The sequence below is a fragment of the Chionomys nivalis genome, chromosome 13 (assembly GCF_950005125.1).
Source record: "Chionomys nivalis chromosome 13, mChiNiv1.1, whole genome shotgun sequence".
In the NCBI taxonomy this organism is placed as follows: Eukaryota; Metazoa; Chordata; class Mammalia; order Rodentia; family Cricetidae; genus Chionomys; species Chionomys nivalis.
In genome coordinates this window covers 42359077-42372051 of record NC_080098.1, presented here as the reverse complement: position 1 = coordinate 42372051, position 12975 = coordinate 42359077, and the positions used below count along the sequence as shown (strand labels likewise).

General features: G+C 37.5%; 2 protein-coding genes across 2 annotated transcripts; both read left to right on the top strand.

Annotated features, from left to right (window-relative positions):
- The first annotated feature begins 1064 nt into the window (after window positions 1-1064).
- Window positions 1065-1970, top strand: LOC130885672 (vomeronasal type-1 receptor 4-like). The gene has a single exon (XM_057787369.1). It carries the CDS (start codon window positions 1065-1067, stop codon window positions 1968-1970), a length of 906 nt encoding a protein of 301 aa, XP_057643352.1.
- Window positions 1971-9579: 7609 nt separating this feature from the next.
- LOC130885704 (vomeronasal type-1 receptor 4-like) lies at window positions 9580-10551 on the top strand. The gene has a single exon (XM_057787401.1). The coding sequence runs from the start codon at window positions 9685-9687 to the stop codon at window positions 10549-10551; it is 867 nt and encodes a 288-aa protein (XP_057643384.1). The 5' UTR covers window positions 9580-9684.
- Window positions 10552-12975: the final 2424 nt, after the last annotated feature.

Sequence of the window (12975 nt, the reverse complement as noted above, 5' to 3'; positions counted from 1 at the left end):
GCAGCCAATGCTGAGGGGTCACAAGTTGTTAACTGCACCCATCTCACCACAGCACCTAACAACACCTCATTAATCCCTTTCTTCCATCGCCCTCATCTTCTCCCTTGATGGAGAGCTGATCCCCACTCCCTGATATGCCCTGAGGTCACTCACAGGAGTCACAAATGTCCTGAACTCATCCACTGGAGTCACAGTTCTCTGCTATGCCCTCTCCTAGGAAGCACTACAGGGTTCTGCTAGACACACTCCTTAGCTGCTACCAGGTGGATCCTTGAATTTTTCAGCGTATCTTTTTATGACTCAGCTGTAACTGTCAGGTCCTACCTGGAGAGGTTTTACTATTTGATTTGACATTGAGAATTATCTTAAAAATGACCAGTAAATATTTATATGGAATGAAATCAGAAATAGAAGTTATAAAGGTTTGACATCAAAGGCAAATCTAGAAATTGTTATGTTAGTCAGGATAAGTTAGATAAAAAAGGAATATCAGACAAAGGAGGAAGCAGTGTGGAGGGTAAAGTTAGCAGATCTGAGAGAAGTTACAGCTGCTGACCCAGCAGGTTTTCCCAGTGTCTGTGATGTGGGGAAGCAGACAGGGTCAGCATGAACCTCAAATTTTGGGAACTGAGTGGGGAAATATGAAATAGAATGAGAAACAGAGGAAGAAATTTTGGTTGGAGAATCTTGGAGTTCAGTTCAGCTATGCTGAGAGTTAACTAGGATAAGCCATGCACGCAGACAGAAACACACACACACACACACAACTTCAACAAGTCAGTTTTGCTAGTGTAGTGCTCAAAAATAAAAATCTTTAAAACTTGACATTTTGAATAGCAAACTCACCTGTCAGAGCACACACAATATTCCAGAGTCTACAGTGTGGAAAAAGGAGGTATTTCACGGATTTAATCTTCGACATTACATCTGACTTGCTGCCTCTTGCACACTAGAAAATGCTATTGTGGAAAATGTGTTTTTCAGGTCCACTTGTAACATTATTGATGCTTTCTTGAAAAGTGTTTGCATCCTGGGCACAAATTCTTCTACGTGGAAAGGAAGAAATGGTTTTGAATTTTATTATGGAAGTGATTTTCTTCTTCATGACTGTGTTTGGTACTCTGGGGAACATTTCTGTTTCTGTGAAGAATATGATCAGTTGGTGGAGAGGTCCTGAGCAGAAACCCATCCACCTTATTCTCATCCACTTGGCATTTACAAACATCATGATCCTTCTTGCAAAGGGATTGCCAAAGACACTGGCAGCTTTTGGTTTGAGAAACTTCCCAGGTGACATAGGATGTAAGATTTTTATTTACCTGCAGAGGGTGGCCCGTGGGGTCTCCATCTGCACCAGCGGTCTCCTCACTGTGGTCCAGGCCATCATCATCAGTCCCAGAGCATCTGGGTGGAGGAGGCTCAGACCAAAGTCTGCATGGCACATCCTTCCATTCTTTCCATTCTTTTGGATACTCAATGCTTTAATAGGTGTGAACCTAATCCATTCCATCACAAGTACAAGCCTGAATATATCAGAGCTTAAGCAAGGTGACAACTACTGTCATTTTATGCTAGAAAGTCAGAAAACAAAATGGATTGTTCTCCCTCTCATGGTCCTGAGAGATGCCGTGTTTCAGGGAGCCATGGGAGGCGCCAGTGGCTACATGGTACTTCTTCTCCACAAGCACCACCAGCATGTCCTCTATCTTCAGAACTCCAAGCTTCTCTACAGAACTCCCCCTGAGCTGAGAGCTGCTCAGAGTGTCCTCCTTCTGATGCTCTGTTTTGTTTTCTTCTATTGGACTGACTGTGCTGTTTCTCTAATTTTAAGTATCTCTTTAAGGAACAATTCCTTGATGACAAATGTTCAAAAGTTTCTGGCTCTTGGCTATGCAACTTTTAGCCCTGTTGTGTTGATTCACAGGGATGGACTCCTGCCTGAGTGTTGGCATTCTGAGTGCGAGAAATAGAGAAACTATCTCTAATTTTTTCTGTTCTACAAGTGTGAAAGAACTCTCAGTTCTGTAATGCTGTGGGCAACACAAAATCTCACCCTGCAGTTTAAACATGTGTTTATTCTCAGACAATCTTCCTGGAGACTCAAGCCTAGAGTGGAGAGAGAGGGAGACCATAGCAGATTATAGTGATATAGAAACCTCATTCTGTTTATTGCCACACTTGGAAGGGACTCTATTGTTTAAACTTTTTCATATTTGTATTCATTCCTTGTGTATGAATAGTTTGCCTGAATTATGTTTGTATAGCTTATGTGTTTCTGGTGCCTTTAGAGAGTGAAAGAAGCCATCAAATGCCCTGTTACTACTGGAGTAAGACTTATGGTTCTGAAGTAAGGTATGGTTATCAGGAATTGAACCTGTATTCTCAGCAAAACCATTTAGTGCTTTTAACTAAACCATCTCTCAGGCACTGAAAACAATGGCTTTAATTAGGATTTGTAAAATTGGTTTACTACTAGCATGACTGGAAACATGAAGATAAAGTTGATAAATTTTATCAGAATTCATAAAGACTTAATCCTATCATTTCAAGAAATTCCATATTTTGTTCCTGATGTTGTGATTGCTAAATGTTAGTCCCACAAGTCTATTTGGGGATTCTTCAAAGTGTGTGTAAGATTCCACCCATAGAAAAGATTTTACAGAATTGTGAAAGGCTGACATGTACTATGCAGTCAGTTACTAGACGATCAATGCTCAGTCACTGCACTTAAATGCCCTGAAACGTCTCACTGGTCTTAGACCTGGGAGCATTTTCTGCAGGAATAAACATTGCATGTGTAATAGAAAGTTTTATTACTCAACATAGAAACGTGGGATAATGTAGATCAAGGTAAAAAGTGAGAAATCTTTTAAAAAGGGTTCCAAACACACAAAAGCAGGGTCGAGCATGGCTTCTTGGTAACCACCTTTTCTTTGGTAGGCTTATTGCTAGTGGCAATCAGAGGCACAGCCAGTTTAAGAGGCCCTGCTACTGAGCACTTAAATGGGGTTTATGAGCTGTGTGCAGTGTGATACTTGGTGGCAAAGCAGACCCAACAACTTTCCAGAATTGGAGCAGTAAAGGTGGCTCCTGCTGGTACCTTGGCCATGAGGCTAAATTAACTGTCAGGGAGTCAAGACGCAAGGAGCCAGCCACTAATGTTCTGTGCTAACACGTGTGGTAAGCTGAGTAGTGCCAGTGACTAACATAGCAGTTTAAGATCATCTCAGGCAATCAAAGAACCATACAGATTCAGATGGAGAAATACTCTAAACAGGTTGCAAGGTGTTAAAAATATACATAGGCCTGAGAGAAAAAAGAGAAAATGTATATGCAGTTATAAAATAAAAAATAGTTTAAAGATGATAGTAAAGTCTTTAAACATTTTTAGTTTAAAACTTTTAAAGTTAAAAAAATAATAATAAGCTATATAAAGATGGGAAATACACAGATTTTCTGAATCTTGCATGTTACTGTGCGAACTTTAGATACTTTGCTTACTAATGAAGGAACGACAGCTCCTAAAACACATTGAATTGTGAAAAGTGCTGGATTAAACTAACCTATGTATTTTAAAAATGTCAACTTCAAAGTGGAATATGTTACTTTGAAGAAGATGTTATGTTATTATTCCTAAAGGAAATGAGAGAATGTGGATTCATTCCAGGTTGATTGAATCATGTTTGATCATGAAAGAACCCCGAAAAATTCTGGCTATGGACATAAAGAAATAAACTTATAAAAACTACAAAACATGTAACATATTTTACCTGCTCAAACATAAAACAAAAAAAATCATCTTTGGCTTACTTGTGAAAAATACACAGTCAATACTTCTTTAAAAGCTTGCCTGTTTTCAGAACAAGGGAATAAGATACCAACAAAAACGAAAGATTTAGGTGATAAATATCTCAAAATGCCTCTGTTACAGTCTCCTCAGAATTCTGCATCCAAAACTACTTCAAGGCTGCTAGCTAAGATGGTGAACCTCACACATTATGCCAGTCATTACCTAACGAAGAATTGTTATAACTTGACTTTCTCAAATTTCTCCAAAGATACCAATGCCGGCAGACAACAGGAAGTAGACTAGAAAACAATGTCCACATTCCCCAGCAAAGGGGTATAGGTGGGTTTTGGTTATTGAGCAGTTTATACATGTTTGTAATTATTTAGAAGTTTAGATAAAAGTTGTATTGATCATAGTCAGAAGAAACCTAAACAAAATCTCTTTCTAAAGAGACAAAGGGGGATATGATATAGAAATGATAGCGAAAAAGATAGATTATTGAATCTACTTTAATCCAAAAAACAACTATTAATCACAAAATATTTTACATTGGTGTACAATTTGGTATTTTTGATAAAAATTTAAAGTTAATTTTATGATACTTTTTGTATGTATCTACTCTTGTTTGGGGTATTATGCTTATGCAGCTCATCTAGAAATGTAATATATAATTGAGAAATACAGATTAATAGTTAGTCATCTATAATAATCAAATGTACAATCTTGTTAGGTATGTTTTCAAGGTTATACACAGATATATTTAGGCAGTTAGACTTTAAACACTTCAAAGATGTATAGACTATTGCATTTAATATTTTTAATAATCTAAGGATTTTCATGATAATGAGACATGTCTGCTCCTGACAGCACCAATTTGTTTCAAAAAGAATGAAGGGCATCAAAGACACTCCATATGAAGTTTATTTTCTTTATGTCAAAAGTTAGTTATTTGGGCAAAGAAACTGACTTTTCTTTGACTTCTGACAGTATGTGTACAAACTGGACAGGAAGGACACAAGAAAGGCAGCTGCCAAACATTTCCAAGACAAAGTAGCATAGTCTTTCAAAATTCCCTGTTTCTCAAAATTTTCTGACAGATATTGTAGACTTGTCATCCAAAGTTGGATGCCCCAACATCACAGAGGAAGTTTTGGTGTCTGTTCAGGCAGCCAGATATCCCTGTCATGAGACAACATTATACCCTTTTGGGGTCTTAAAGACTGAGGGAATTAAAGACTAAACAATTAAACTTGAAGTTTCCTTAGTTATAAAAGAAGGTAGATTAAATATGAAACTTGAGACTCATATAGATAAGATAGATGGTATTTTCTCTAAATTTCCCAAATACAAATGAACTGGATATTGCAACTGTAATTCTTACTTGATAACTTGTTTTTGTGTATAGTTTTACTTTGTTAAATGTAAAACCTTCCTTTAATTACACTAAATGAGGGAAAAGTGGAATATTCTTTTACACTGTGTGAATATATGTCACTGTGATTGGTTTAATAAAGAAGTTGACTGGCCAGTAGCTGGACAGGTAGAGGTTAGGCAGAATAGAAGCCAAAAAGAGTATGAAGAAGAGAAGGAGTCTCAGGAGTCCCGAGGAGATGCAGAGGAAGCAGGAGGTGAACTTGCCTTACTGAGAACAGGTACCAAGCAACATGGCAGAGCGTAGATAAGAACTATGGATCAATTTAAAATGTAAGAGTTAACTAGTAAGAAGCCTGAGCTATTGGCCAAACATTTATAATTAGTAATAAGTCTCTGTGTGGTTATTTAGAAAGCAGCTGGCTGGACAGAGCTGATCAGCAGTCTAGAAAGAAAGACAACTCTGCCTACATCTAACAATTGAACAATTTTATTTTCAATGATTATATCCACTACTATTTTTCAGATGTTTTATATCTGACTAAAACTACTGTAACAGTTTGGATTTTGGGTGTATCATGGTTCTACTCTACCATTATTAATAGGTTTTTTCTTGAATAAACTCTATGTATAAAACAATTAAGTGAAAGGTATATGTTGTATTGTGCTATAGCTTATTAATTTGATTACTTTTCTAACAAAAAGATTTATTTTTATTTATGCGTTTGTATAATTTTAGCTTCTTTGTCCAAAATCAGGTGTTCATAGGTGTGTGGATAAGTATCCAGGTCTTCAATTCAATTTGATTGGTCAATCTGTCCACTTTATGCCAATACCAAGCTGTTTTTATTACTGTAGTTCTGTAATAGAGCTTGATATCAGGGATGGTGATGTCTCTGGAAGTTCCTTTATTATACAGAATTGTTTTGGCTATCTTGAATTTTCAGTTTTTCCATATGAGGCTGAGTATTTTTGTTTTGAGGCCTATGAAAAATTGTGTTTGGATTTCTATGGGAATTGCATTGAATCTGTAGATTGCTTTTGGTAGGTTTGTGATTTTTATTATATTGGTCATTCCTATCCAAGAGTACGGGTAAACTTTCCATTTTCTGGCATCTTCTTCAATTTCTTTCTTCAAAGACTTAAAGTTCTTGTTGAATAAGTCTTTCACTTCTTTGGTTAGTCTTACCCCAACATATTTTATGTTATTTGTGACTATTGTGAATGGTGATGTCTCTCTAATTTCTTTCTCAACTTCTTTATCATTTGTATATATGAGGCCTACTGATTTTTAAAGTTAATCATGTATCCTGCTACATGGTACCATCGACTTAAATCTCAGTCCTGAACCCATGTTTATTTACATCATGTTGGATTTGGCATAGGAAGGACCTCCAGGGAACTAGCTTGAAAAATAAACAGAAGGACCACTCTAGGACACACCTAAGTTTTTTAAAAAGTGCCTTTAAACTTTTCTAAGTAAAGATTGCTTTTAGGATAAGATAAGTATTGGGGAGGATTTTATATTTCAATTCCCACATGATATTTAAAGTATTTAATGGGCAGGAATGAATGAGTCATTTACAGCAAAGTTCTTCACGACAGATGGGCACAGGTAGAACAAGGGATTCTAAATCGTCCTGGTCCATGTTTGGAACTTTCTTAGTAAGCAGAATCCCTAGAGTGGAGAATCATTTATTCTACTCCTGTCCAATGAGGGATTTAAGAAAGAACAGCAAGAGACTTAGTCTATGTGTCAGAAGTAGATTCTCCCCAGGTCACAGCTTGACACTTTGGGAAGATAAAAACAGTCAGGAGACGCAGGGAGCTCCATACACAAAAACTTAGTTAGTTGTTCATTTTCTCAACTCACATTCTTCCACTCAAAATAAATAACACCTAATTAAGCTTGAAATAAGTTTTGAGAAAAGCAGATGTAGTAATTGTGGAAAGAGGGAACCTGTACTTCAGGGACAGGGGCTCTGCAGAGGCCTTCCTTCCCCCCCCGACATCGAGACAACATGAAACGTGAAGTCTGCAATTCCTGGTAGAAGTCATGAGCCCCACAAGTCCTGACAGTACAAATATGACCTGACAAGTGTCACCTTCCCAGAGCTGCTCCAGATCCTGTCTGCACCACAGAGGTCCAGGTGAGTACATGGAGGTAAGATCTTCCATCCCCTCAGCTGTGCCATGGAGAGTTTTATTAAAGCAGAAGATTCTCTCTGACAAATCCAGGGAGCAGGTGCCAGACTCTAGAATCCTCAGGACCTCCAGTTTCCTTCTGTTCCTGAGAAGGGTGGTTCCTAGTGCCAGAAAAATCAAAGAAGACTAATTTCTGGAGATACTAAAATGGAACAGAAAGAAATGCTGAGGCCTCGCTATCCATTCTCAGGCTGGAGTATCCTGACAGAGCTCTGGCTGGGTCTTTGACTAAGGCTACCTTTCTAAATGGATCAATAAGATACATAAGATTTTCAGATGTCTGTAAACCCTGGAGACGATCATGATACATTGCTGTAACGTCCGGACTAGAGAGACTGAGGCAAGAGAATTGTCATTCAGGGCTAGCCTGGTTTACACAGAGAGACTTTCTCACTCAGAAATAACTAGATAGATGAAAGACAAAAAATTCCTCTTTCAGGTATAAGTTTTCCAGAATTGTGACTTCACCAGCATCATTACTGTTTGTAACACTTGTACTTATCATTTTTGATGCATTTTAACTTTTATAATATTGGCAGAGTTTTACAGTAACCTTCTAATGCCCAATTTGACAGATTTCTGTCTGTATCCATCCTTAAAGACTCTTGATTTTATCACATACTATTTTAACACTTGTCTTAAATTCAGTCATTGTATGCCTGGCTGGTGAAGAATACAGCACTCAGTGTAATAGATACCGTTACCATCTTGAGAATAGCACCATTTAGGATCCAGGCTGTGGAGGAGTACATCCTGAAACAGCTCATCTTAAGTTTATCCCAGGCTAAGAAGCAAAGAGCAACAATCTTTTTAGTTCGGTCTGTTTTTTGCCTGCTTACTTGTTTCTTTTAGAAATAAACAGAATGGCTGGATGTAACTCACCTTATCAATCTAAACACAAGTCCATCCCTTCTTTTAAATTCATTTCCTTTAGCATTTCACAAATAATGTGGAAGATGAGACATCTCTTCCCCCACTGACAGTGACTTCAGTAGAAAGGAATCAGTTATTAGAAGATCAGAGTCTGCTCTCAAATATGACTTAAAGTTTGGGAAAAAGAAGAGAGGACAAGAAAAGTGGGAATCCCCATGAAAGCAAGTATTAAACAAAGAAAGAAAAAGTTAATATTTTCCATCAGTACTTGGATGAACTGATAGCAGGGATTCTGGCAGATTCTAATAACTTACAAAACTCTTAATTTTTTATTCTAATTATGTCAGTGAATACTAATGTGTTTTCTATTAATATCTGGAGCATATTTCATTTGTACAGATATTTACATGGTATTGTGATTTCTCGGACTCACTGAAATAGGCAATAACATCTCTGCTAAAGGAATAGTTAAAAACAATAACTGACATTTCTAGAGTCATGAGGCCACATGGACACAAATCTCAGGACAAGGCTTGGTTGATGAAGGTCTCTGATAAAATCATTGGGACATAGACATTTAAAACAATCTTGTGAGTTGAACAGGAAGGAGGGCAGGGAACAGAGACATTGCAAGTACTCAGAACACACAAACCCATGCAGTCACTGTAATATTCAGATTTTTTCATGTCCTAAAAAAAGGTGCACAAGCTTACAGCAAATCCCTGAGAAATGAGAATGGAGCTCCAGAACTTGAAGAATAACATCCTTCCTGAGTCCAAGTTCTGGAATCACCTGGGACTGACAAACAGATTGGAGGAAAAGCAGGCTGCAAAACCAGCTGACATAACGACTTATTAAAAATAACTAGTAAACATGTATATGGAAGGAAATCATAGAATGTTCAACATAAAAACTGTAAAAATATTAGGATGTAGAAATTGAAGTTATAAGGCTTTGAAATCAAATGCAAATCTAGAAATTGTTACACTAATTAAGATGCCAGTAAGAAAGGAGACTTTGCCCAACTGCGTGGGGAAATATGATGAAATAGAGAAAAAAGGGAAGAAATTTGATTGCAGAAATATGGAATTCAATTCAGCTATGCAGAATTAATTAGCATAATTCATGCACACAAATAAACACACACATTCAAACAAGTCAATTTTGCTAGTATAAAGTTCAAACACATCTCCTTTAAAACCTTAGAGTTTTATTCCAGTTACCAAGCTCACCTATCAGATCACACACATAACTCAGACTCCCACAGGGAAGAGGAGGAGTTCGGGGACCCAGTATACAGCAGCACATGTGTCCATCACTGACTCGTATACCAGAAAAATGCTATTATGCAAAACGTTTTTCAGATAAATGTCTAGCATTACTGATGCTTTCTGGAAAAACTCTTTGTATCCTGAATACAAGATTTTCTACAAAGGTAGGAAAAAATGCTTTCAAAATTCATTAAGCAAATAGTTTTCCTCTTCATGACTGTGTTTGGCACTCTGGGAAATATTTATGTTTCTGTGAATTATATGTTCAGTTGCTTCAGAGGGCCTGAGAAGAAACCTGTACACTTTATTCTCATCCATTTGACTTTTACAAACATCATAATTCTTCTTGCAAAAGGATTGCCAAAGACAATGGCAGCTTTTGGTTTGAGAAACTTCTTAAATGACATAGAATGTAAGATCCTCATTTACCTGTCAAGGGTGGCCCGTGGGGTCTCCATCTGCACCAGCGGTCTCCTCACTGTGGTCCAGGCCATTATCATCAGTCCCAGAGCATCTGAGTGGAGGAGGCTCAGACCAAAGTCTGCATGGCACATCCTTCCATTCTTTTCGTTCTTTTGGATACTCAACGCTTTAATAGGTATGAACCTAATCCATTCCATCACAGGTATAAGCTTGAATATATCACAGCTTAATAATAAAGATGACTATTGTTATTTTATGCTAGAAAGTAAGACTACAAAATGGATAGTTCTTCCCTTTATGGTCCTGAGAGATGCTGTATTTCAGGGAGTCATGGGAGCGGCCAGTGGCTACATGGTACTTCTTCTCCACAAGCACCACCAGCATGTCCTCTACTTTCAGAACTCCAAGCTTCTCTATAGAACTCCCCCTGAGCTGAGAGCTGCTCAGAGTGTCCTCCTTCTGATGCTCTGTTTTGTTTTCTTTTATTGGACTGACTGTGCTTTTTCTCTACTTTTAAGTCTCTCTTTAGCAGATAAATCTGTGACGGGAAATATTCAAAAATTTCTGGCCCTTGGTTATGCAACCTTTAGCCCCTTTGTGCTGATTCACAGGGATTGATTTCTGCCTGAGTGTTTGCATGCTCAGTAGGAGAAAATGAGAAACTACCTCCTTTATTTTTCTGTTCAATGAGTGTGAAAAAGTTCTCAGTTCTACAATATTGTGGGTAAGACAAAATTCTCAGAAAGCAGGTTAGGCATGTGTTTATTCTCACGCAATCTTCCTGGTGACTTCACAGCCTTGACCTGAGAGAGAGATCTTAGAAAATTACAGTGATAAAAGAAATCTTATTCTCTAATTTTCCTCTCTTTTGAAGGGACTTTTTAATTCCTATATTTGTATTGTGTATGGATAATTTACCTGTATTATGTCCATGTAGCATATTCATGCCTAGTTCCTGTAAAGGATTGAAGAGATTGTGAAATGCTCTGTGACTGACTGGAGTTAGAAAGTTTGCTCTGAACCAAAGTGTGGTGGCTAGCAATTAAACCCGAGTCCTCTGGAAGACAAGCCAGTACTGTCAACCAGTCACAGAACCTAAATGCACTGAAATGTGTCTGTGGTCTTATATTCATGAAGGTTCTCTGCAGGAATGAAGGTTGTTCATATGGGATAAACTGGATAAGGAATACATAGTGAAGTTTCATTATATCTGTAATTTCTCTGTTGAATAAAGATGTGGATTTCCCTTTTTGCAAGATTAAAATGCAGTGTGATTGAAGCAGATTGAGGCTTGTTAGCAGCTGCCCTTTGTTAATGCCAGGTTGCGCTCCACAACACTATCCAGCTGTTTGTCATCAAAGAGCTGCAAAAGGATCTGCTTCTACATCCACTTAAGTGAAGGATTCACTGCTTGATTTCTTAACGTAGATCCACAAAATAAGATATTGACATGGTTCTAAGAATCTGATATACCCATTCTGAAAACTACTTATTGATATAATCATTGATCATGAAAGTATAGAATTGCTAGAGGTGTGTTTATGCCTTATTTTTTTTTTTTTAAAAAAACTGCTCTGTCATATCTGAATAAACTCCTGTAAAATTTTGGGTTCCACATGGCTTTACAATGATATATAAGTTTTTTATATTTTGCTTGGTTTCACAGTGTATTACAAATTATTTAAGTAAATAATGTGTATTGTATTATGATACATATTATTATTATTATTATTTTTTGCAAAGGAACAAAACTTTTATTCAAAAATTGTGAACAATTAGGGTTAAAATTCTCGTGGCACCCACAACCAGGAAACTGGAGACTCCCAGTGCAGACGTCAGGAACAGGGGGGGGGGGGAACGACAGGGGGGACGGGACGGACTGAAGGGTGCTCACAGGGGTATGATACATATTATTAAATAGCTTGTTTTTCAATTATAAAGATTTATTTTATGTATGTTTCTCTCTCTGTGTGTGTCACGTTTGGTGAGGAACCAGGGTCCTCTGCAAGAGGAGCAGGTCTCCTAACCGTCCCTGCCGCTCCTTCTCACATTTCCCGTGTAATGTGACGTGTTTGTAGGGAACATCCACTACTTCTCTGAGTCCCAGTTACATAGAGGACCAGACTAATGAACACTTTCTCAGTCAGTCTGTGTAATTTGACTCAAAAGGAAACGATGTAGGAACACAGAGAAGGAGTGACGAAAGATGTATTAAATCTGAATGATGAAAAGAGTTTTCAGTGTTAAGAATAGAGAGAGGTGGTTAGGTGGTGTTTGTGCGCACCTTTAATCCCAGCACTTAGGAAGCATAGGCAGTCAGTTCTCTGTGAATTCAAGACCAGCCTGGTCTACAAGAGTTAGTTCCAGGAGGACAGGCTCCAAAGCTACAGAGGAAACCTATCTTGAAAAACCAAAAAAAAAAAAAAAAAAAAAAAAAAAAAAATTAAAAAAAAAAATAGAAAAAAGAAAAACTAAAAGAAAAAAGAAGAGAGAGGAATCTTGAGGGAAGCCTCGGTGGGTAAAAGTATCTGCCTACAAGTCAGACAAGGTGATCCATCTCTGATGAAGAAAACTGACTCCCATGTGCTGCCTTATAACCTCCATATTCATGTTGAGACATACACACAAGAACACACACATACAAACTCTTTAATTTTAAATTAAAAAAGAATATATGATGTACATAACTGTTGACTCAGTATGAACTAGGATGGTCTGAACTCTGAGTGGCATATAGAGTTGGTATTGTGAATTTCCCCACCAAAAAGAATAGAATTTAAAAAAAAGAAACAAAACTTGATCAGAACAATAATTAAAATTATAACATATGATGAAAATTCTAAATAAGTAGTGGATAGTGAAGGCAACCCAGAAATCGGATTCAGTTATGCCCTTCAAGTAAAGCACATAAGATTAGACAGAGGGGTTAGTAAAATAACTTCATCATTTCCTTATTCTGGACACATTGTTTCTAACCAACGTGGACCTGTGGACATTATGCTAAGTGAAATAGGTCATCTGTACACAGACAAATATGCCACA